The sequence below is a fragment of the Gymnoscopelus braueri genome, assembly GCF_963280865.1.
Source record: "Gymnoscopelus braueri genome assembly, chromosome: 1".
NCBI lineage: Eukaryota > Metazoa > Chordata > Actinopteri > Myctophiformes > Myctophidae > Gymnoscopelus > Gymnoscopelus braueri.
Genome location: NC_137603.1, coordinates 7800172 through 7826515, shown reverse-complemented (window position 1 = coordinate 7826515; position 26344 = coordinate 7800172). Strand labels below are relative to the sequence as shown.

General features: G+C 40.2%; 2 protein-coding genes across 2 annotated transcripts in view; one reads left to right on the top strand and one right to left on the bottom strand.

The window, feature by feature from the left end:
* The window catches only part of LOC308089830 (cellular retinoic acid-binding protein 1-like), a 21683-nt gene extending 3423 nt beyond the window's left edge, over window positions 1-18260 (top strand). Inside the window, exons 2-4 of the mRNA XM_080434759.1 lie at window positions 1757-1935; window positions 5852-5965; window positions 17999-18260. Coding sequence (XP_080290885.1) covers window positions 1757-1935; window positions 5852-5965; window positions 17999-18052 — 347 coding nt within the window. The 3' untranslated portion in view covers window positions 18053-18260. The remainder of the gene's footprint in view (window positions 1-1756; window positions 1936-5851; window positions 5966-17998) is intronic.
* Window positions 18261-20784: 2524 nt separating this feature from the next.
* Window positions 20785-26344, bottom strand: part of LOC308084414 (paired amphipathic helix protein Sin3a-like) — a 50882-nt gene continuing 45322 nt past the window's right edge. The window contains exon 22 of the mRNA XM_080427067.1: window positions 20785-24690. Coding sequence (XP_080283193.1) covers window positions 24472-24690 — 219 coding nt within the window. The 3' untranslated portion in view covers window positions 20785-24471. The remainder of the gene's footprint in view (window positions 24691-26344) is intronic.

The window sequence follows — 26344 nt, the reverse complement described above, 5'->3', positions numbered from 1 at the left end:
GTCTAAGTGGTTTTTAAGAACAATCTCACCCCGAAAGATTTCATATGCTCCGTTTTTTTCCTTATGCTCCAGCCACATACAAAAATGTGTGAACATTGTACTTATCGTCAGAGGTGAAATGAGGACAATCTAAACTGGGGATGGTAGTTTGGTAGCCTTCAACTAGTTAGTGGTTAGACTCTGAACTCAGCTAAATCTGCCACCGCCATTTTCCCCTCTTTCTCCTTTGTACAGTACATATAGTGTTTGTATTTGTTGTTGACATACATGTATTATTGTGTAAATTTGTTATGCAATGCTGATGAATTGAATACATAGGACCACAATGGAAACAAGTCCCCACTTCTTTGTGTTATTATTTTAGCCTTAATGTCTTACTGTAGCCTACCACGTGCTGTTTACATTTCTGACTAATACAGTATTCAATCAATCAATCAAAAGCACTTTCAATCTGTCGTCCCTATTTTGGGCAATTTTGTTATTTTATTTTCATCTTGAAAACAGGTCACAATGCAACATCATTTTGACATTTTTTGCAAGCTTTGCACATTGGCTATCTTCATTATTTGTCCTATAACGATTAACGAGATATAGATAGATAGGACTTAAAGCAACATTTGACCTTTAACGTCATCTCCAGATATGTGTCTCCACTAATGCTTACTATCAGTGGTGGAAAAAGTACTCAAAAGTTTTACTTAAGTAAAAGTATCAATACTGCAATGTAGAAGTAAAAGTCCGGAATTGAAAAGTTGCTTGAGTAAAAGTACAAAAGTATTGGTATCAAAATGTACTTAAAGGTAGGGTAAGTGATTTGCGTTGGTTAAAATAATTGTTAAATAGCTCTATATTCTGATAGTACTCACTGCTATAGAGTGTTTGTTCAGTATTAGGAGTCTCCTTGTCTCTCCAGCTCTTTATTAAACAGAAAATGCATTTTCGTTTCAGTTTCAGTTTCATTTCCAATTTTATCCAACCAGGACAGAGAACTCAATCAGGATATAGATTAAACAAGTGAAATTGGAAGTGATGACACTAAGAAATGAGCAGACAAAATTGGAACTGGAACACTATACAAATGAAGCTTAAAAATGGGTACTTTCTCCTGATTGGCTGAGATTTTGACACCTACCGGAAAATGTATTTTCTGTTTATTAAAGAGCTGGAGAGACAGGGAGACTCCTGTTACTGAAAAAACACTCTATAGCAATGATTACTATCAGAATATAGTATTTTAACCTTTTAACAAAATACTTTTTGTTTTAACCAAAAAATATCACTTACCCTACCTTTAAAGTACCAAAAGTAAAAGGACTGAAATGTTTGAAAATAGCAGATCTACAAGCTCACAACGCGTCGCATCGTGACGCCACGCGTTGTGAGCTTGTATATCGGCTATTTTCAAATAGCCCAGGTACAAAACAGGGCTAAAGTGGTTAATATATGTTTTATAATGTAATCATTTATATCTGCAAAGTAACTAGTAACTAAAGTTTTCAAATAACTGTAGTGGAGTAAAAGTACAATATTTGCTCTGAGATGTAGTGGAGTAGAAGTAAAAGTATAGACAATTGGAAACACTCCAGTAAAGTAAAGGTACCTCAAGATTGTACTTGAGTAAATGTACTTAGTTACTTTACACCACTGCTTACTATGGGACAGTGTCATTCGGGTCCCTGTTTCACACAGTGTGGAACGTGGATGGTTCCAGAATGTCCCTACCGATGACATCATAGTTTATTTTCTGTGTGTCCAGGTGTGAACGCCATGCTGAGGAAGGTGGCGGGAGCCGCCGCCTCCAAGCCCCACGTGGAGATCAGGCAGAACGGGGAGCACTTCTACATCAAGACCTCCACCACCGTGCGCACCACCGAGATCAACTTCCTCATCGGCCAGGAGTTCAACGAGGAGACCGTCGACGGCAGGAAGGTCAAGGTAATTCATTATTATTGGCCGCTGTGAGTCAGGATTCATTTGCATTAAGATATTCACCTGTTCCCTAGGCTGTGTGTTTTCCACTTCCTGTCGATTTCATTGGATATCATTGGTCATCTGACCAGTTTCATTGGATTTCATTGGATCAAATCGACAGGAAGTGGAAAACACACAGCCTAGGAAACAGGTGAATAGAGCCTGGGACGCATCTGTGTCACTTTTTGATTTGAGCAAAAAAATAAAGCATTCTTTTACACTTTGGCTATTCAAAAATAGCAGATCTACAAGCTCACAGCGCGGCACCGAGTGCCGCGCTGTGAACTTGTAGATCTGCTATTTTTGAAAAATCGAGAAAATCGGTGCAAATTAATATATTTATATTCTTTTAAAGCGAACATTCTTAACCCAAATCCTTGCTTCTGGGGGGTCCCTGGAACAAAACATTTTGAGATGGGGGTCCGCAGCCAAATACATATACATTTTTGGGGGTCCTTGACATGAAAAAGTTTGAGCACCACTGATATAGAAACTTAAGTTTTATCAGAAAACTGTTGGGATTTAGAAGACATTTTGTAGAATCGGCTTCAGGTCTCAATGGGTTGTTAAGATATAGAGCCTGAGGTGTTTCGGGCGGCACAGGGTTACAGTACCTGTGTCCACCACTAGTGGAGTCTAGAGATGTTTGAATCCACCGTGTGGTGCATCTGACTTGACTGAGTGTCTACTCCAAGCAGTGTTGATTTTGACCGCAAATTTTGATTTAGTTTTAGTCATTTAGTCTTCTGAACAAAATTCCATTTAGTTTTAGTCATATTTTAGTCATCTGAAATGTTTTAGTTTTTGTCTAGTTTTAGTCGACTAAATATCATAAGATTATAGTCGACTAAATCTACAGTTAATTTAGTCGACTAAAATGTATTTCGGCGGTGCCTTGCGGCGCGTTGTGAGCTTGTACTCACTGTAGATCTGCTATTTTTAGAGCGCAACCAAACATTCTACTGTATCTCTTCTCCTCTCGTCCCTCCCTAATATTTTGGTCAAGTTTTTATTTGTTGACGAAATTGTCAACATATTTAGTCATAGTTTTAGTCACCAAAGCTTAGTTTTTATTTCGTTTTTATTTCGTTTTCGTCAGTGAAAAGAAAAGGTAGTCGACGAACATTTTTCGTCATAGTTTTAGTCGACGAAATCAACACCTTTCAGGCCACAACCTCCCGAAAAAAATAATCATATTTTAAGTGAAATAGAAAAGGATCAATCGGTGGTCTTTACTCTCCAAAAATCTTAATCGGCCTCAGGACACAAACATCTGGCATCAGTCAGACTCGAGCGAATGACTTGCAACTGGAGCGTGTTTAGTGTGTTAACTCACTCAATCCGGGAACTGTGTCTTTATAAGATTTCTTAGGCTATTCAAAAATAGCAGATCTACAAGCTCATAGCGCGGCACCGAGTGCCGCGCTATGAGCTTGTAGATCTGCTATTTTTGGAGGAAAACAAATCGTGAAAAAAATGTGCAAATCTTTGAATATATAATTCATGTAATTTTTTTAATTCAAATATTTGCTTCTGGGGGGTCCCTGGAACAAAATATTTCGAGATGGGGGTCCGCAGCCAAATGCATATCATTTTGGGGGTCCTTGACATGAAAACGTTTGAGCCACTGATATTATCGCAACATAAGTTTAAAAAAAAACTGTTAGGATTTAGAAGACATTTGTAGAATCCCCCAGAAGCAGAGATTTGAGTTAAAAATGAGTTAAAAATGATTTGAGTTAAAAATGTTAAAAAAGATTATTTTTTTTGCTGATCTACAAGATTTCTTTTTTGCTGATCTACAAGATTTTTTTTGAATCCTTGACATGAAAACGTTTGAGCCACTGATATTATCGCAACATAAGTTTAAAAAAAAACTGTTAGGATTTAGAATACATTTGTAGAATCCCCCAGAAGCAGAGATTTGAGTTAAAAATGAGTTAAAAATGATTTGAGTTAAAAATGTTAAAAAATATATTTTTTTTGCTGATCTACAAGATTTCTTTTTTGCTGATCTACAAGATTTTTTTTGAATAGCCCAAAGTATAAAACGATGGTTATACTGTAGCTAAAAATCTATATAATGACACAGATGCGTTCCGGGTCTTAATGGGTTAACACAGACCTTCCACATCATCACGATGCTCCACCACTGACCCTCATCCTTTTAGCTGGACGAAGCAGAGGAACCACAACAAAGTGCTGTCATGTTCAACCACTCATCATCTCCACTGGTGGACCGGAACCAAGTGCATCGACTTGAGTACTGTACTGTACTTAAAGGAGTAGTTCTATCAAGTACACACCCCATGAGGCCTTGAATTCATGGAGATTTCTTTGTTTTTTTTCTCGCATTCCTGAGCCAATACTTTGATGACCGGCGGAGTCGACTCAATTGACCTGCATTTGAGTAGACTCTGCCCGGTCATCAAATTATTGGCTTAGGAATGAGACCAAAAAAACTCCATGAACTCAAGGCTTCATGGAGTGTGTAATTGATAGAAAATAAGTCATTTTTTGGGTGAACTACTACTTTAAGTACAGTTTTTTGGAAGCTTATGGGTCGTTTCAGACGGGGAGCAGCCGACGCAGGGACGGATTAACCAACGCACGGGTTCCCCTGTTCCCAAACGGCCCCTGAGAGCCAAGGGCCCCTGGGCCGCGGCCCAATGGCAAATACAGCCCTGGGACGCGTCTATGTAATACATTTTCAATGAGAGGCCGGCGATTATTTGGGACGCGCAGAGAAGTTGAGGGACGCTGATGCAGGCAGGCGCGGTCCGGTGAAATTCAGCTAGAGCTGGATTGTGGTGAGCTTTTTTTTTCCCCCGCACCGCGCAGGAGGACAAAACAACAATGATCGCGGTGAGATCCCCGCTGATCCGAGCGGTAACGCCCACGTCCACCGCTCCCCGTCTGTAACGACCCTAAGACTTTCACTTTGACATCTTGTAAATCAGCTATTTCAGCAAATTTTGACTTTCCCCCCACCCTGGATTATCTTGAAAAATGCATTTCAATACAGCAATGCTTTGATATTAAAACAATGCTCTTTGTCATTTGTACTTTTGAATACTGTATTTTTAAAGGCATAATGTACTCCGGTACTTCGACTTTCACTAGTAGTTGAGTGATATTTGACGAGGAGTCAAATATTTCTCAATGGAGCTATCGTCTGATCGGGTCGATTGATTGGTTGGTTGACTGATTGATTGATTGATTGATTGATTGATTGGGAGTATCTCTCAAGTACCAGGGTTGAGTACTTAGTCCACCACTGTATAAATGTAAGGGCTGTGTAATCCAGTGGTGTAAAGTAACCAAGTACATTTACTCAAGTAAAATGTTGAGGTATTTTTTACTTTACTGGAGTGTTTCCAATTTTCAATACTTTTACTTCACTACTCCACTACATCTCAGAGGCAAATATTACTTTTACTCCACTACAATTATTTGAAAACTTTAGTTACTTGTAGATTTAGATTATTATTACAAAACATGTATTAACCATTTCAGCCCTACATAAATTTCAGCCATTTGAAAATAGCCGATCTACAAGCTCACAATGCGTCGCGTAGCGGCGCATTGTGATACATTTATACATTTGAAAACTTGTGAAATGGGACATTCTGCATAATGAGTACTTTCTACTTTCGGTACTTAAGTACATTTCGATGCCAATACTTTTGTACTTTTACTCGAGTAAATTTTGAATTCTGGGCTTTTACTTGTAAGAGTATTTCTACATTACAGTATTGATACTTTTTACTTAAGTAAGAAATGTGAGTACTTTTTATGGTGTGTAAACACGAGGAGGAGGAACCACAGCAGAGTGCTGCCATGCTAAAGCACTCACCATGTCAGGTCATGTCGTCCACAGAGCCTGGCCACGTGGGACACAGAGAACAAGATGAGCTGCAGACAGACCCTCCTGGACGGGAACGGACCCAAGACCTTCTGGAGCCGAGAACTGAAAGGAGAGGAACTCATCCTGGTGAGTTAAAGAGAGACTCATTGTTAATTAGTCATCATTTCCTCTCAACTAACCAGTACAAGGTGGTACTATTATCCATGTGCACAAAGCAACTCAGAAGAGTCATTAGAAATTTGACTGTTCAGATATAGCAGATCTACAAGCTCACAGCGTGTCACTTCGTGACACGCTGTGAGCTTGTAGATATGCTATTTTTTTATATTTAAAAACTTGTTTTAACACAAATCTTCTCTTCTGGGGGTCCCTGGCACAAAACCTTTTCAGATGGGGGTCCGCGGCCAAATACATATCGTTTTGGGGGTCCTTGACATGAAAAAGTTTGAGAACCATTGATATAGATGCTTTTCTACAACTGCGTTACGAAGGTCAAATCTTTGACCATAGCTAAAATATTAAGGCTAATATTATTGCCTTTATTAATCCTGTGGGGGAAATTCAGCTTCGGCTTCAGCTAGGTGATAGCTGCTCAGATGGTCATGTTGAGGTCATCATGTTGAGCTCATACCCACTCAGCGCGCTCTCTCTCTCTCTCTCTCTCTCTCTCTCTCTCTCTCTCTCTCTCTCTCTCTCTCTCTCTCTCTCTCTCTCTCTCTCTCTCTCTCTCTCTCTCTCTCTCTCTCTCTCCATCCCCTCCTCTACCTTCTGGAGTGGAGAATTAGTCATCATTTCCTCTCAACTAACCAGTAAAAGGTGGAGGAGGAGAGATAAACATGTCGGGCCATGTCTGTCTGTGGTGGTGGGCAGCTATGACCTCATCATGTGTACAGAGAATGGCCTTATTGAGCTTAACAGTTTTTTGAAAAAACGTATGTTGCTATGTCAGTAGTCTCGCGTGGCCAGACTGTTGCCTCCCACAATTTTCAAATGTTTCCGGTCATACAGTCTGGGACTCGGAAGCTCTGATCATGATTAGAATATAAACCGGATGTGAAGCCTCCTCCCCACTTCCGTTTTGTCTTTACAGTCGCGCAAATTTATCCTAATATAAATTAAAAAGTAAAATGTAAAGATATTTTAAAATATATTTTTGTGAACGGAAGTGCCAGTTTCCTCTCTCGGATTTCGGGAGCTGTAGTTCCAGACTCTATATAGCATTCAGAGATTGTGGAATAGTTGTCTGGCTACGCGAGACTACTATGTCAGTGGTTCTCAAACCTTTTCACTTCAAGGACCCCAACATGTATATGGATTTGGCCACGGACCCCCATCTCAAAATATTTTGTTCCAGGGACCCCCAGAAGCAAAGATTTGAGTTACAGATGGTCGCTTTAAAAATATATATATTCAAAGATTTGCACACATTTTCTCGATTTTTCAAAAATAGCAGATCTACAAGCTCGTAGCTACGAGCTTGTAGATCTGCTATTTTTTGAATAGCCAAAGTGTAAAATAATGCGTTTTTTAGCTCAAATCAAAAAATGACACAGATGCGTCCCAGGTCTTAATGGGTTAAAGGGGGAAGAAACCCTATAGGCTGATTTTGTAGTTTGTTTAACAGTTCAGGTTAAAAACAACAGCAAAGGGTAAAAACATGTAAATTCGTTTTGAGCTTGTAGATCTGCTACTATTGCATTTTTTGGAATTTGAATCCTGAAAAGTAACAGTTTTGGACATACAGTATGAGCGATGAGGTTTCCACCCGACAGAGACTATATGAAGGTGTGTGCTTCCAGTTCAAATCTGCTATGGCAGTGGTTCTCAAAGTGGGGTCCGGGACCCCCAGGGGTCCTTAGGAGGGTACCAGGGGGTCCCCAGAAAAATGTGTTAATAAAGCGTCACAATCATTGTAACCCCTTTAACCATATTTTATACTTTGGCTATTGAAAAAATAGCAGATCTACAAGCTCATAGCGCGGCACCGAGCTATAGAGCTTGTAGATCTGCTATTTTATTTTTAAATCGTGAAAATGTGTGCAAATCTTTCAATCTTTTTTTTAAAGGCGAAACATTTTAACACTAAATCTTTGCTGCTGAGGGTCCCCGGCACAACATGTTTTCAGGTGGGGGTCCGCGGCCAAATACATGTCAATTTGGGGGGTCCTTCACATGGAAAAGTTTGAGAACCACTGCACTACACCAGTGGTTCTCAAACATTTTAATCTCAAAGACCCCCAGTTTGATAGCATTTTTGTCTTAAGACCCCAATCTACACTGTAAAATCCTCAGTGTTATTTTAACTCTGAAAAGTGTACATTTTGGTTCCATCTTTACACCCGTAAAACCCTGTGAGGTCCACGAACCCCACGTTGACAACAATTGTGCTATGGGAAACAGACTCAAAAACAAGAAAAACGGTTATATGTCTGTTTCTGGAAAAGGGAATAATAGTTATGAGTCTATTGGCCTGTCTTGTCAACAAATAGAATATGAAGGATCTGTTATAAGACTTGACCTTATAGTTACACGGTGATGTAAGGGACACAGCTGCAGCTAAATCTAATTAATAATGGGTGTGTTTGTTTGTGTTAGGTTTTAGGCATGTTGTTAATGTGCATATTGACAATACTGTTGACTACTGTGGTTGGTTCTGGACACATCCAAATCTAACACACCCTGTTATATACACCCTATTAATTCAATTAGCTGCAGCTGCGTTGGTTGCTAAGGCTGTCATGTTTTTAATCTGCTGTCGTTTTTTAACCTGAACTGGAAAACAAAGCTACAAAACAGACCTATAGGGTTACAGTACATGCCCCTTTAACCCATAAAAAACAGGAACGCATTTGTGTAACCACATTAACCATTATTTTATACGTTGGCTTTTTTTTTTTGTTTCGTGAAAAATTGTGCAAATCTTTGAATATATATATATTTTTAAACTTTTAACTCAAATCTTTGCTTCTTTGCTGCCCCATCTCAACATATTTTGAGATGGGGGTCCGCGGCCGAATACATATAATTTTGGGGGTCCTTGACATGAAAAAGTTTGAGAACCACCGATTATAGCCACATACATTTTTTCAAAAAACTGTTAGGATTTAGAAGACATTTGTAGAATCCCCAGAAGCGAAGATTTGAGTTTAAATGTTTGCTTTAAAATATATATTTTCAAAGATTTGTAAATCTTGATTCATGATTTTTCCAAAAATAGCAGATCTACATGCTCATAGAGCATAGAGCATAGAGCTCACGAGCTTGTATATCTGCTATTTTTGATTAGCCAAAGTATAAGATAATTAAGGTTAAAATCTAAAATGACAGATGCTTTCCCGGTCTCAATGGGTTAAGATCCATTGTAGTATCATTTTACTGCACACAGTAACTCAGTCACATTTAAAAAAATCTCTGATGAGATGTGATCAAAACCAGGAAAAGATGACACTTATGTCATGATGAGATAAAAAAATCCTAGATGAAATATAGTCTAAAGAGAGAGAGGGTGTAGGAGACACAGCACAGATCTCCACACAGAATGGAAGTATGGAACAGCTATTATAGGCCACAATGCAGCTCCAGTACAGTTTGTGGTGGACGCACTATAACCGCTCATCCACCGCCATCTGATATGACACGCCCTGACATCTCATTTCTATGTACAGTCAGAGCCAAGCCAGGATGTTCATGAGGAGGTGCCTGTGATAAAAAAAATAAACGTCTTTCAGTCAGCAGCTCAGCCACAATGACTATTAGCATTACATTCTATAAAGAGAGCCTGTCTGTCTGTCTGTACGTGTGTGTGTGTGTGTGTGTGTGTGTGTGTGTGTGTGTGTGTGTGTGTGTGTGTGTGTGTGTGTGTGTGTGTACTGTACGTCTAGCTGTCTGTCTATACTGTACGTGTGTCTGTCTGTCTGTCTGTCTGTACGTACGTGTCTGTCTGTCTGTGTGTCTGTCTGTCTGTACGTGTGTCTGTCTGTCTGTCTGTACGTGTGTCTGTCTGTCTGTACGTGTGTCTGTCTGTCTGTACGTGTGTCTGTCTGTCTGTACGTGTGTCTGTCTGTCTGTACGTGTGTCTGTCTGTCTGTACGTGTGTCTGTCTGTCTGTCTGTACGTGTGTCTGTCTGTCTGTACGTGTGTCTGTCTGTGTGTACGTGTGTCTGTCTGTCTGTACGTGTGTCTGTCTGTCTGTCTGTACGTGTGTCTGTCTGTCTGTATGTGTGTCTGTCTGTCTGTCTGTACGTGTGTCTGTCTGTGTGTACGTGTGTCTGTCTGTCTGTACGTGTGTCTGTCTGTCTGTCTGTACGTGTGTCTGTCTGTCTGTACGTGTGTCTGTCTGTCTGTCTGTACGTGTGTCTGTCTGTCTGTACGTGTGTCTGTCTGTCTGTCTGTACGTGTGTCTGTCTGTCTGTACGTGTGTCTGTCTGTGTGTACGTGTGTCTGTCTGTCTGTACGTGTGTCTGTCTGTCTGTCTGTACGTGTGTCTGTCTGTCTGTACGTGTGTCTGTCTGTCTGTACGTGTGTCTGTCTGTCTGTCTGTCTGTCTGTCTGTACGTGTGTCTGTACGTGTGTCTGTCTGTCTGTCTGTCTGCCTGTCTGTACGTGTGTCTGTACGTGTGTCTGTCTGTCTGTCTGTCTGCCTGTCTGTACGTGTGTCTGTCTGTCTGTCTGTCTGTCTGTCTGTCTGTCTGTACGTGTGTCTGTACGTGTGTCTGTCTGTCTGTCTGTCTGTCTGTCTGTACTGTCTGTCTGTACGTGTGTCTGTCTGTCTGTCTGTACTGTCTGTCTGTACGTGTGTCTGTCTGTCTGTACGTGTGTCTGTCTGTCTACGTGTGTCTGTCTGTCTGTCTGTCTGTCTGTCTGTCTGTACTGTCTGTCTGTACGTGTGTCTGTCTGTCTGTCTGTCTGTACGTGTGTCTGTCTGTCTGTCTGTACGTGTGTCTGTCTGTCTGTCTGTCTGTACTGTCTGTCTGTACGTGTGTCTGTCTGTCTGTCTGTACTGTCTGTCTGTACGTGTGTCTGTCTGTCTGTCTGTACTGTCTGTCTGTACGTGTGTCTGTCTGTCTGTCTGTACGTGTGTCTGTCTGTCTGTACGTGTGTCTGTCTGTCTGTACGTGTGTCTGTCTGTCTACGTGTGTCTGTCTGTCTGTCTGTCTGTACTGTCTGTCTGTCTACGTGTGTCTGTCTGTCTGTCTGTCTGTACTGTCTGTCTGTACGTGTGTCTGTCTGTCTGTCTGTCTGTACTGTCTGTCTGTACGTGTGTCTGTCTGTCTGTACGTGTGTCTGTCTGTCTGTCTGTCTGTACTGTCTGTCTGTACGTGTGTCTGTCTGTCTGTACGTGTGTCTGTCTGTCTGTCTGTCTGTACTGTCTGTCTGTCTGTCTGTCTGTCTGTCTGTCTGTCTGTACTGTCTGTCTGTACGTGTGTCTGTCTGTCTGTCTGTACTGTCTGTCTGTACGTGTCTGTCTGTCTGTCTGTACGTGTGTCTGTCTGTCTGTACTGTCTGTCTGTCTGTCTGTACGTGTGTCTGTCTGTCTGTACGTGTGTCTGTCTGTCTGTCTGTCTGTCTGTCTGTTCTGTACGTGTGTCTGTCTGTCTGTACGTGTGTGTCTGTGTGTCTGGTGCTAATCTCACAAACTGATGGTCTGATCTGTTCTTTATTACTAAATGCTCCCAACATTCAGCCTGGTGTCATGTCGCAACACGCTGTGAGCGCGTGGATCGGATATTTTCGTTATATGCCACACGACAAAACATTATGCAGTATATATATATATATATATATATATATATATATATATATATATATATATAGGGCTTAAGTGGCGTTCATTTTTTAAGTTAAAGAAAAAATCCACACTTTTCCAAGTAAAAAAAAACAAGTATATTGTTTCACAATATGATCTTATGATCATTTCCTGCAACACCTCTTCAACAGCTCCATGGAGACTGGTCTGTGAACATCACACCATACCTTACATTCCATCCTGATCGTTCACATCACCAACACCAGCCTTACAGTTACTTCACTTATGGAACACATCGTACCTGTAAGAGTGTTTTTTTTATACTTTATATAATCCAAAAGTTAGTAAATCGTCTCTGTCGGGTGGAAAACTCGGGTGGAAAAATGTCCAAAACTGTTAACTTTTCAGGATTCAAATTCCAAAATTGCAAAAGTAGCAGATCTACAAGCTTGAAACGCTTTTGTGTGACGCTGTAGGATGATCAAAGTAGGACGTTAATTTAGGAAAAAACTTTTTCTACCCCGACAGTGAACAATGTAAAGGAGTAAAAGCAACACTTTTCAAATCCTTCGACTACATTCCAATTGTCACTTTTTATGCTTTTTTACTTACATTTATGTATCAAATGCACATTCCATTTGTTTAATTCACTCAGAGAGATGCTGCAGCATATTTAGTTTATTTCTATTGGGATGATGAGCAGCTAAAATTTCAATTGTATTTTTAACAATTAAGAAGTATAACTCAATGCTTGAGTAGTCTTTTTACCAGATTTTTGCATGACTTTTTACTCAAGGAATTATTTGGATGACTAAAAAGTAACATTACTTTTACTCTTTTATTTTTTGGCCGCTCTAAGCTATTGGTTCTCAAAGTGGGGTCCGGGGACCGCCAGGGGTCCCCAGCAAAACTAATTAATATGGCGTCACGATCATTTTAACCCCTTTAACCAGATTTCATACTTTGGCTATTAAAAAATAGCAGATCTACAAGCTCATAGCTTGTATATAATACTGTATATATTTTTAAAGTGAACATTTTTGAGATGGGGGTCCGTGGCCAAATACATATAAGGGGGTCCTTGACATGGAAAAAGGTTTGAGAACCACCGCTCTGAGCCAGGTCTCTGACCAGCAGCATGTGCTTCCATGTAAACAGTGTGAGGAGGGCCTGTTGGTGTTTTATAGACCAGATGGACAACAGTCCCTGGTTCCAGTAGAACGCTGGAGTCCAGGTCCTGACGTGGTGTTTCATCTGACGCTGAGTAATAATCCCTGTGGGAACGTATAATCAGGGAAACACTGCAAACAAGAGCCTCACCGCTGTGATGGGAGGCACATTTCCTCGCCGCTTGGTGGAAACCTTGTATGTCCGCGTCCGTTACAGCATTGGTTCTCAAAGTGGGGTCCGGGGACCCCCAGGGGTACTTGAGGGAGTTCCAGGGGGTCCCCAGCTAAATGATGGACAGGAACCAAATGGACCCTTATGGCTCTGTAACTCTGGGAGTGTACAAATGGAACCAAATGGACCCGTTATACACTCTCAGAGTTAAATTAACATTGATTTTACAATATGAATTGGGGTCCCAGAGATAGAAATGCCATTAAATGGGGGTCTGTAGCCCTAATGCATGTCAAACTGGGGGTCCTTGAAATTAAAATGGATTAGAATCACTGCTAGAGCCGTAAAAATCTTCTGTTATCCCTGGCTTATCTTTTCAAATGGGGGTCAGAGGGCTAATAAGTGTCAATTTGGGGGTCCTTGGCACGAAAAAGTTTGAGGAACCACTGCGTTACAGGAATTGGGTAAAGAAAAGAGCCCGTTTCTCAATGGATCCTATGTAGTCATTATTTATTTATTCACTAGCTCTTGTTAATTATTTTCATTGGTTCAATATTTCGTTGCTGTCGGGCGGAAAACTCTTAACTCCATATTTAAACTTTGTTTTTTTTCATAAATTAACGCCCTACTTGATCATACTACAGCGTCACACAAAAGTATCAGATCTACAAGCTCAAAACGTGGCGCCAAGCGCCACGTTTTGAGCTTGTAGATCTGACACTTTTGCTATTTTTGAATTTGAATCCTGAAAAGCAGCAGTTTTGGACATAATGAGGTTTCCACCCGACAGAGACGATTTATAAAAACCACAGACAGACTTTAACAACTTTCAACCTGGCCTCAGTATTTTGGGCATGTCATTAATATAGGCAAATATAATAAAAGCATAAAATAGCCGATCTACAAGCTCACAATGCCTTTTTGCTACTTGTTCTACGCGACGCTCTTGTACCAGGAAGTAGAGCATTAATCTACAAGAAAAAAAACCCCTAAAAAGTTGAAATATGGCGATAAGAGGTTTCTGCCTGACGACAGCATGGATTTGTAGCAGAGAAACGAGGCTTTGAACCAGCATGTTTTTTTATTGAGGAGGAGGGTGTGTGTCTATTGGATCCATGTGTAATGAGACAGATCTGCTGGAGAAGGGTTCTGATTTTTACGAGATAAGATCATGAGTTTTGCTCCGGTACCAGAACAGGTCACATTGCACTGTATTCTCTGTGGTTTGGTCATGTCAAAACACTCATTCCTTCACGTCATGCTTAAAGGAGTGGGCCTAAGGGATATGTTTCTGTTAAATTAAGTGCTTGTTCAGTAAGAGTGTTAAAAAGCTCTGTATTGTGATAGTAATCATTGCTATAGAGTGTTTTGTTCAGTAATAAGGGTCTCCATGTCTCTCCAGCTCTTTAGTAAACAGAAAATACATTTTCTGGTCGGGATACCATTTATCCAATCAGGAAGAGAGAACACCACAACGATCATTTACAGTACCAGCGTCAATTTCTTTGTGAATTTTCCAGTTACAATTCATCCAGTTTAATTTCAAACCTTTATTTATTCTCGAAGGACATTGAGGTTTCCCTCATTTGCAGTGTCGTCGAGATGTACATCACAGTACAATTTCATTTTCATTTTCACATCAATATTCATATCAATGATAAAAGAAGATAAAACAGAAACGAAATAAAACAACCTTTCCCCTATCGTGTGATACAACACACATTTAAAAGCAGTTGCTGACACTTGTGGGTAGGTCTGCAATCAAGGATTTAAATTGACCGTATGCACGTTTCATCACTTCCAATTTCACTTGTTTATTCTCTCTCCTGATTGGATAAAATTAGTACCCTGAACTGAAAGTACAATTTTCTGTTTACTAAACAGCTGGAGAGACAGAGGAGATCCCTGTTACTGAACAAACTCTCTAGCAATGATTACTATCAGATTATCTTTAAAATTGTTAACAAAAACTGATTGAGAAACCTCAAAAGCACAGACGTACCAGTCCTTCAAGTTCAAATACTTGAATTATGAGTCAGATTACAAAATGACCTCTGTGTCATTCCAGCTGGGAGATGCTTTGAGTTCAAATATTTTAATAATTTTAACAAATGCCGACAGGGCAGTCGGTTCAAGATGAACTCCCCCAAATTAACAACCGAAATGTTACTTACATTCGAAATGAACACTGTACGTATAAAACCTTTATTATTGGGTGTGGGTGATGATTGAGGAAGCAAGCAGCATTATTGAATCTCCTATATAGCTTTGTCGATTCATTTTAACCATTTAAACCCTATTTTGGAATACTTCATTGACCGGGGTCCCACAGGGGTCCATACTAGGCCCTCTTACCCTTTTCCCCCTCTACACCAAATCTCTTAGCCGTTCTCAGTGGTGGAAAGTAACTAGTAGATTTACTCAAGTACAGTACAATTTTGAGGTATTTTTTTACTTTCCTGGAGTATTTCTAATTTTCAGTAGTTTTACTTCTACTCCACTACATCTCAGGGACAAATATTGTACTTTTACTCCACTACAATTATTTGAACACTTTAGTTACTAGTTAGATTGTAGATTTTGATTATTACAAAACATACATTAACCATTTCAGCCCTATATACAATTCGGCCATTTGCAAATAGCCGATCTACAAGCTCACAGCTTGTAGATCGGCTATTTTCAAAAGATGTTTATACATTTGAAAACTTTGAAACGGGACATTCTGCATAATAGAATACTACTATTAAATACTGTAGTACTTTCTACTTTTGGCACTTTAAGTACATTTTGATGCCAACACTTTCGTACTTTTACTCAAGTACATTTTGAATTCCGGACTTTTACTTGTAACGGGAGTATTGCAGTATTGCTACTTTTACTTCAGTAAAAAAATTGAGTACTTTTTCCACCACTGGACGTCCTACACCAATAGCTCACAGCGCTGGTTTCAGACAGTGTTGGCTTTCGGTATGCTATTTTGCTAAAAAAAATTCATGCATCATTCATAGTCCTCTGTAAACAGAGAGAGAGAGAGAGCAGCGATGTGTTGTTAGAGGGAGAGGCTAACAGATCTAATAGATCCCTGCAGTGTAACACAGATGATGACACAACTTCTAACGGGGGGACTTTCCTCACATTCTTGTTGTGAGCAACAATAACTCTTATAACTACTAGTTCTGTTTTCACCACATGAACCCTCTAGCTGTTGTCCCTATTCTGGGGTTCAACTTTCGGCAAAAAAAAGTAGCCGATCTACAAGCTCACACAAACGCATCACGCAATGTGACTCGTTGTGTGAGCTTGCAGATCGGCTTTGCGTCATGAGTACGTCCACACAAAAAAAGAGCTTAAAACCCATTAAGGCCGGGAACGCATCCGAGTCATTTTTAAGATTTCTTTGGGCTATTCAAAAATAGCAGATCTACAAAGCTCATAGCGCGGAACGAGTGCCGCGCTATGAGCTTTGTAGATCTGCTATTTTTGGATTGAAAAGTATAACAACGAATAGGGTGTTCCAGGTCTAAACGGGTTTAACGATCAATCAATTGATCGCGTTCTGGCTTGGATCAATAAATGTTAAGTTCCTATTTATCACAATGAGAAGAAAAAATGTCTATGAATTTTTGAAGTGAAGGGTGGGGGGGGGGGGGGGGGGGGGGTCATCATCTGGCCATGGGACGGCTCTGTGAGCTGTCCTCCTGCCCGCTGGCTTTAATGGGCCTCATTGATCATGTGGTTGAGAAATGCCGATGGGCCCTGATGCTATAGCGGGGCCACGTTTAATGTGTCCCTGGACGTCCCGCCACCGCGCAAGGCAGCAGATGGAGTCATCCTCCAGGCCCTCATTCTTTATGGCCCAAGCCTGGCCGGCCATACGTGTCCCTGTCAGCAGCAGTTGCCAGATTTACAGAGAGAAATAAGCAGGTCTTATGAAAACAAGCCTAAAAGAAGCGATTAGGCCACATGAGCACTTTAACCCTATTCGCAGCGGCTATTTGAAAATAGTAGATCTATAAGCTCACAACGTGTCGCATCGCGACGCGTTGTGACGTGTTGTGAGCTTGTAGATCTGCCATTTTCAAAAAACGCAATTTTGAAAAAAAGCGGGGAAAAAAGCGGAATCTTTTTGGAAACATTTTAACACCACCAACCTGGCACAAAATATTTTCAGAAAGGGGTCCGTGGACAAATACAATTTGAGGATGCTTTTTTTTTTTTTATAGGAAGCAAGCCCAAATAAGCAACTACACTTTACAAATAAGCCCCAAAAACCACAATCGGTAACTACCAATATTTACAAGCGACTTTACAGATATCCCCCCCCCCCCCCCCCCCCCCAAAGTCGCTTATATAATATAATAATCAGACATGGCAACACTGCCCATCAGCTCTGCAGCGTGCTGTAATACGGCCCGGCCAGCCATACGTGTCCCTGTCAGCTCCTCCACATGCAGCCACGGTGCTGTAATGATGTTCCTGTGGAGCCGACAACAACTTCACATATCATGTTACCATCACGCTCCTAGGACTCGCGTAAATCTGCACGCTCACATCCACGCCTAAACGCCTGAATATGTCAAACACACTGACTGCCTTTTATCATTCTGTGATTTTCACAGATGTAGTATGTGTGACTACCAATTACTTGTGACTACCAGTTATTTATGAGAATACCAATGTTTTTGTGACTGAATACCAGTTGCTTGTGTGACTAGCAATTATTTATTTGAATACAAAAATGTGACCATCAATTCTTTGTGTCACTACAAATCACTTATGCATGACTATATTCACGTGACTACAGATCATTTTTATGTGAATACAAGTATTTATGTGTGACTACCAATTCTGTGAAACAAGCCCACACAGTAAAATCCTCAGCGCTCACAACGCGCAGTGATGCGATGCGTTGTGAGCTCATAGATCTGCTATTTTCACAATTTTCGAAATGTTTTTAAAATAACAAATTATAACAAATTAATTACAGCGACGAATCCGTCGTACAAGGCAAGAAAGAAATGAGACTGTCGATTTTAATTTTGACTTTTTTTCTCAACTTTTTGTTTCAGATGTTTGGAGCCGATGATGTGGTGTGTACACGCGTCTACGTACGCTCTAGCTGAACAGCCTGCACCGTCACGTGATGAATATACCCGTCTATATACAAACATTATGTCACTATACAAAACATTATGTTGCAACATATTATGACCTGATATTCAGAGTGCATCGTTTACACAAACATAACTATAAAACACAACTGGACATAGCTATAATTTTCCTTATATTTAAATTTTGTTCACCTTTGGAAATAAAAGATGAAAATTATGATCCGTTTGTGTAATATTGTGGTATTTTATGTCCGTTTTTACAACTTCTTACCATACAATTGTGTTTTTATGTACTTAAAGCGTAACCTTGGTAGAGGTTTGGGTTGTGTAGTTACCTTGCCATGATGTAACTAGTCCAAATGGCGAGATATTTTCATCCACTGATTAGAATCTGATCATACAAAAATAGTCACCACATTGAATATGCTCCATGCACGGCAGCCATATTGGAAAGAACTTGGGCCTCTTCCTTACTTTCTTCACAGGTCTTAACAATTATACTAATGAAGGCTCTGTTCCATTTAGTGTAGCACAGTGATTCTCAAACATTTAAATTTCAAGGACCCCCATAAGTCTGAGAGGGAACAAATGGAACCAAATGGACCCTTACGGGTCCATTTGGTTCCATTTGTACACTCTCAAGAGCTACACGCCCGTAAGGGACCATTTGGAACCCCCCTCAATTTTTTTAATTTATTGGAATCCTGATTTTTTTTTGGCTATTTTTTAATTGGATTCCTGAAAAGTAATATTTTTATTTAATATTAAATGCATTTAGTTATTCTTATGTTAACTTTATGAACTTAAATACAAATACAAATACATTGGACATAAAAAAGACAATAGAATTTTAATACTAGTCATTACTAATATAGACTGAAGTAATTAAAGCCGGTCATGTTTGCATGTTTGGAATTGGAACAGCTGAAATCAATAATATATCAGTATTCCGATATTAAACTGCAGGCCGCATTAAGTGAATGTGGGGGCCGCATGTGGCCCCGGAGCCGCCCATGTATGATATAAACCAGGCTTGTCAAACTCGTGGCCCGCGGACATTTTGCGGCCCGCGGAAAGGTCCATTGCGGCCCGCGAAGTGATTTGAAAAAACACCTTTTCATACTACAGTGTAGCTCTAATGGAAAAAAAACTAGAGAAAAAAAAGACAAAAAAAACGTCAGTTATCCCCCCTTGCCTCTGACTGTGAAGGTCTAATAGTGGCCAAACTTGTTTTGTGAGAACAATGGCCAAGTCATGTCTAAACAATCAAGACAAGAGGAGATCAAGAAATAAATCTAATCACCCACGCTGGCACAAACATGTCAGTCTAAAAGTGTATAGATCCCTGCTAACCAGCGCTGCCCAGGGAAACAAGGACGAGGAATTTTATTGGCTCACTATTGGATACATCGTAACATCGCTTCTTTAAGGGGACCGTAAGGGTCCATTTGGTTCCACTTGTACGGGTGGTTGCGTCGTTGTGTTTACATGTGCGGTGGAATAACGGCCGTTACGAGTGAAACGCTCAAAAGTTTCACTCGTCCTCTGTCTCCGTTGACAATTTTAATAATCCAAATGATAATAATCTGTTTAGGAAACTCTTAAAAACGCGAATGAATGACTAGTGTCACCTAGTCAATGTGTGAATGACTAGTGTGACAATGTGCGTTGTCTTCTCAGTCTATCGTTGCCGAAAATGGCTGATCTACAAGCTCACAACGTGGTGCGAACAGACGCGGTGTGAGCTTGGAGATGAAGTATAAATTGTGCCTTTAAAGTGACAGTACACACATTAACCAGTTAACAATTTCTTCAATATTATTTTCCAAAAGTAAAAAGGTCACTTAAAATGTAGTGCAAGTGATACATTTTGGCTAAAACAAAGACAAAAGAATAGAAAAAATAAATATGCATTTTTTGTTTATAAAGAGCTGAAGAGACATGGAGATTTTATAGTAATTATTACATTATGAAAGTTACTACTGCTCAGAACCTGGTCCCTGACGTTGACAGGTCAGTTAAAGCAAAGAGATGTCAGGTACATAATTTTTTTGTAAAAAAAAGAAAAAAAGAAAATGATGTTTTGACCTGAGCTTTACTGTTAGGGTTATTTTTTTTTCTATTCTAAAACCGAAAAAAAAGCATTGAGTGTCATTATTTTGATTCATTGACATTTTCTGAATTTTCGTTATTGTTCAATAAAAACGACTGAACTGAGTTCATTGTCTGAGTTGCATTGCTGATAGTAGGCCTCAAAAAAAATAATGTTGTGTACTGTAGCTATTTACTGAAAATATTTATCATTTTTTTATAATCCATCCATCGATTCTTCAAACGCTTATCCGGAGCCGGGTCGCGGGGGCAACAGATCCCGAGGCGTTCCCAGGCCAGTGTGGAGATGTAATCCCCCCATCTGGTCCTTGGTCTGCCCCGGGGTCTCCTTCCAGTGGGATGTGCAATTAATTAATTCATAATTAATTTGTATATAATCTTCATAACATTTTTTAAAGTGATATGCTGTAGTTATAGCAGTGACTGAGACAACAGACTGAAAAACAATGATGTATAACTGAATGTGCATGAGCGTGCATGCGTGTCTCCGTGTCTGCGTGCCCAGTCTGCCCACCTCAAGTCACCATTTGACCAATCTTGCCCGGACACCAAAATGAGTTTGACACCCCTGATATAAACAGTGGCAAGCAAAAAAAGAAAAAAAAACACATAAAAGGACAACTACATGTCAGTCTATTCAAAGGATACTTTAATGCCAAACACCATACTACACTAATGTACAACATCATCAAAGGTAAGAGCAGACAACAGTAGAGACATAGAATAGGGTACAAACACGTTTATGTACAATCCAGCTCCCCCACTACTTCCTGTGGTTATTTCCAATATTAAACAACGGTAAATATAAAAAAATAAAAACCAAGTTATAAACTGTTCAAAGATTGTCTACAGCTGGTTATGTTGACAAGTTGCCTTAAAGGAGTTCCTTCAAATTGTTAAATTGAATGTTTTGTTAGGAAATCTAACCACTTAAGTTAAACCCTACTACGAGGTTGACCTGGAGTCTCTCAGGGATCCGTACTAGAGACATTTCTGTTTTCGCTCTTACATTAAATATCTTCGCAGAAAAATAAAAATAGAAAATCGACAAGCTCACAACTTTCGGCAGAAAATAGCCGATCCACAAGCGTCCACAACGCGGCACAATTGCGACAAGTTGTGTGAGCTTGTCGAATGGCAATTTGCAGTGAAAGTTTTCCCTAGAATATATGGATGGTTTAAGTGGCTACAGGGGCGATTTATTCTTACTTACTCACACGCTGTGAGCTTGTAGATCTGCGGTTTTCAGTGCACGACACCCGGCACGCAGTCGTTGGGAAGAGTGCTGCTAATGTATTCTCACACCTTAATGTTAACGCTCTCCTGACCTTGTATAAATCCGCTTTATTGCAGGGTGTTTGGGTCGTGTCCAGTTTGAAGACAAACTGAGATACTTGTGTAAACAGATGGTATATAAATTTGATCATGGTCAGGGAAAGAAACATACTGTGATGCTCTAACAGACGCCACGCCACGATACAACGTGGTGTGAGCTTGTAGATCTGCTATTTTCTCGGAATGTTCGCCCCACCCAGAATAGGGACGCTGGCGTTCGAGAGTGAGTAATAATTTCTTGCTCGACTTATTTCTCTCTTCTAAAAGATATTCACATTTGTATTTCAGCAAAAAAATACAAACTTTGCAGTTGACGTAATTATTGCTTCTTTTCCTTTATGCCAAAAGTGTAGAGATATTTCATGGCTGACATTCATATGTACTTTACAACTCATTGACTGGAAATGGATGCTCATCATATTGGGGGATAGTTGACATTTTTTGGGTGGATTATTATTAGTATTATATATTTTTTTTTACAAAAACAAAACAAGAACTATTTGATAGGCATTACATTGTGAGACCGTAACAACTCTAGCTTTTTGACCTACGGGATTTCATGACCCGTCCCGTCAACTTTACAAAATATAGGGAGGCAAAAATGTACATATCAGTAAGAGAGAAGAGAGTGCTGATAAAACATATACTTTCAAAAGCATAACGTTGTTGTTGCTTGGCTACATTCAATGATCATAAAAACTACAAAAACGACAGAAGACAGAGGAGTGAGGAAGGAAAGAGACACTGCTGCCTTGCGACATGTACAAAAAAAAAACATCATTTCATCAAAGAGAATGAAAAAAGTTACTAGAAGAACTAGAAGAAGACATTAGGACGACACGACTCGACACAACAGACCACAAAGGGGGGGAAAAAGACAGCCTCTAATAAATGAACATCCTTTGGTAAAAACAGTATTTAAAATGTTTGCATTTTCTTAATATATTTTTTTCTGCAATCTCTAGCTAAAGATCGATATAACTAGTTTTAGTTAATGTACGCTACACATCAATGAACATCTCTCATTTTAAAAAAAGAAAAAAGGACTATATAAACAACCTATTTACAAGAAAATGTTTGGGAAGTCAGAACTTATTGTATTTGATACACTTGACTGGCATTTGTTTTATTGCCGTAATAATCTACCCAGCAGTATAACCAGAGGTGTGGGTAAAATAGTGCACTATTGCCCTCGTCACCGAAAGGAAAACATTCACAGACTGTACAATTTACAGTTGGACGCCGAAAACAGCAGCTCCATGTCCTTATGGTAGTGGTTCTCAACCTTTTTCAGGCCGCGACCCCCCCAAAATAATCATATTATTTGAAGTGGGGACCCCCCAAAATAATACTATTTTAACCGTGGACCCCCCAAAATAATTATATTTGAACAGTGGGGACCCCCCACCCTGACAAGCACCTGGAATTGTAGGAGTTGAGGCATTACCATTTTGTTTGACTCGGTTCCACAGATAAATATCGTGAAAATGGCCGATCTACAAGCTCACGACGCCTCGCACTGCAAGGCGTTGTGAGCTTGTAGATCGGCAATTTAAAATTTAGTTTTGCCTCTTTCTTATATCGTTTGATAATTTGGCCACCGTTTGACCATTTCTTATAGTATAGTTTGTTGATTGCTTTTGATGCAGTTATGGTGTTTTTTTTCTTATTCTTATTAGGTATTGAAATGGTCTTAAAAGTCCTTAAATACTATAGTAACATCACTGTCATCTGGGAACCCCCCCCCCCCCAATCATGTGGGGACCCCCCTGGGGTCCCGATCCACAGGTTGAGAACCACTGTCCTTTAGAACAAATACACTTTCACAGATGTCACGACATGGAATCGTTACTGGATCCACTTTGCGGCCTAAAACGCCTAATTCAGTGGCTCTCAAAACGTTTACATTTCATCTGTAACTCTCAGAGTCACAGACCCGTAAGGGTCCATATTTAGGGAAACCCACCTCAAGGAACCCTGAGGGTCCCCCCTGGCCCCCACACTTTTGAGAACCTAACTGACCTAAATCATGCTCCCAGTCGTACGACCGAAGCATAAAATCGGCGCTCGACGCTACACGGTGGTGTTCATTTTCTCGCTCTTTGTACAAACTCGCCCACGTTCGCTAAGCGCTCCTCGTGAACAGAGGTTAAATTCGCTGTCACTCGTGTGGGCTGGGTGGTTTTTCTGAAATGGTTAAACACAGCAGGCGTTTATCGGTAGGGTTGGAGATCCGGAACCTGGAGGAATCGGACCCAAAACATTGGAGGAACCCGGATTCGGTTCCATCGCATTTGGGAACCGTTTTCCGGAGCCGGTTTTGTCACTCTGTCAATGCTGGTTATGTTGGACTTCATGTCTGCTATACAATTACAATACCGGTGGGGTCTCAAAACTTAAAAACATTCAAGGACCGACCATAACTCTGAGAGTGTACAAATGGAACCAAATGGACCCGTAAGGGTCCAAATCCTAAAGGATCCCAACTCTATGTTATCGGAGCCGAAAAGGTCCTTGCTTTTTCTCTGTATTGAACATTCTCATTAAAGATCTACAAGATATAGGTGCATTTCGCTGCCTGGATAACAGCTATTTAAATTACTAGAACATCGCATATGCCTCACCGACGGACTGCTGCGGTATGGACATTAACTTTCTGAATCTGTCAACTATATTTATATTCAATAAGTGGCAAATAAAACACCATCGTGAGTCGGGTGGTTTTCATGGAAAAAAATCCGAACCCGAAACCCACCCTTCCTCCCAAAACGTTTGGCAACGGAGTCCTCCAGACAACAACGGACAGATCTGACAAAATAGAAACCACCACACCAATACATAGAATAATGATGCACCAGGCAGTCTCTTTTTGCTGCGTCGCCACCCTGTGGTGTGTTGGTGTACTGTATGTGGTGTGGTGTGTGTGTGTGATTCCTGGTGATAAAAGGTAAAAAGTCACGGTTTGGTGGTTGAGTTACTGGTTATTATAGTCCTCCATACTTGACCCGGTACTTGTTAATGTTGTGGTAATGCAGGACCTGGGGCGTGGAGGTGGTGGTGCAGTTCACCAGGCCCTCGCGGCCCTCGCCCATCAGCCACTTGCGGTTGACGGCCGCCATGTCGCTGGTCACGTGCTCGTCCGCCCAGGAGTCCAGGAAGCGCTGGAAGCGTCTGTGGTAGCGAGTGTTGACCCGCTGCTGCGACTGGAGGAGAGACAAGGGGGGGGGGGGGGGAACAGAGAACAGTGAGGGTCATCATTCCATGATTAACCCATTAAGACCTGAAGCCGATTCTACAAATGTCTTCTAAATCCCAACAGTATTTCTGATGTTTCTATATCAGTGGTGCTTAAACTTTTTCATGTCAAGGACCCCCAAAATTAAATGTATTTGGCTGCCGACCCCCATCTTCAAATATTTTGTTCCATGGACCCCCAGTAGCAAAGATTTGAGTTACACATGTTTGCTTTAAATCTATATACACATGTTACAGGGAAATTGGAAAACCAGTGAAATTGAAAAAGGAGCGCTCGTTTTCACCCCCCCTCGCTTCCCCCTTTGTTATCGATTCACTTTGATTGCGGCTGGTGAATGCCAATTTCCCTGTAACATATATATATATATATATATTCAAAGATTTGCACACATTTTCAAAATCTTTCAAAAATAGCAGATCTACAAGCTCGCTATGAGCTTGTATATCTGCTTTTTTGAATAGTCAAAGTGTAAAATAATGCAGTGTAAAATAATGCCTCAAATAAAAAAATTACACAGATGTGTTCCAGGTCTTAAGACCTGGAACACATCTGTGTCACTTTTTGATTTGAGCTAAAAAGCATTTATTTTACACTTTGACTATTAAAAAATAGCAGATATACAAGCTCATTACGAGCTTGTAGATCTGCTATTTTTTTTTTATCATGAAAAAATGTGCATATCTTGGAATATATTGTTTTAAAGCGAACATTTTTAACTCAAATCTTTGCTTCTGGGGGGGTCCCTGGAACACAATATTTTCAGATGGGGGTCCGCGGCCAAATACATATAATTTTGTGGGTCATTGACATGAAAAGGTTTTAGCACTACTGATATAGAAACATACGTTTTTTTCTTCAGAATACTGTTGGGATTTAGAAAACATGTAGAATCGGCTTCAGTTCTTAATGGGTTTAAGAGCTGACCCTTTAACTTTAACAAAAAAAATAAAAACATTTTAACCAAAACATATCCCTTACACCACCTGCCAGAGTTTATTCATAATGTACTCACCCACTGCCAGGGTTTTTAATCATTTTTTCATAGAAAAAATGTGAATTATTTGCCCGTTTATTTATTTAAATGTATATCTCCTAATTCGTTGTGAATAACGGAAGAAAATACTAAAAAATTAAAGAAACCTTTTAGAAATTCAAAAACAAAATATATATATATTTTTTTAAGGGGAGAATTCTCCCCTTTTGGCGGTAAACACCATTGACTGAAAAGGGGAGAATTCTCCCCTTTGGCGGTGAGTGTGTTAAAAGTCTTGCCATGTCAAGATGAATAAAGTCTATTGTCAGAATTGATTGGGAAAACTCAACATTGACCGCCGCCTCAACTCTGCGTGGAAAGAAATGATGACGGTATGTTATTTGTATCAATATATATTCTAAATACAAGATTGGCTAATTTGAAGTGGTGACTCCATCGACAGCAAACGACTGCAGGCTTTGGCTGAAGAACACATGGCTAAAGTACCACGGGACACTGCCTCTGGAGTCTCAACAGTTTGCAAATGTTACTCCGTTTCTGTGACTACTGCAGCTTGCATTCAAATACGTTTGAAAGTTATTTCGTGAGTGCGGATGTTCCCCTCTTT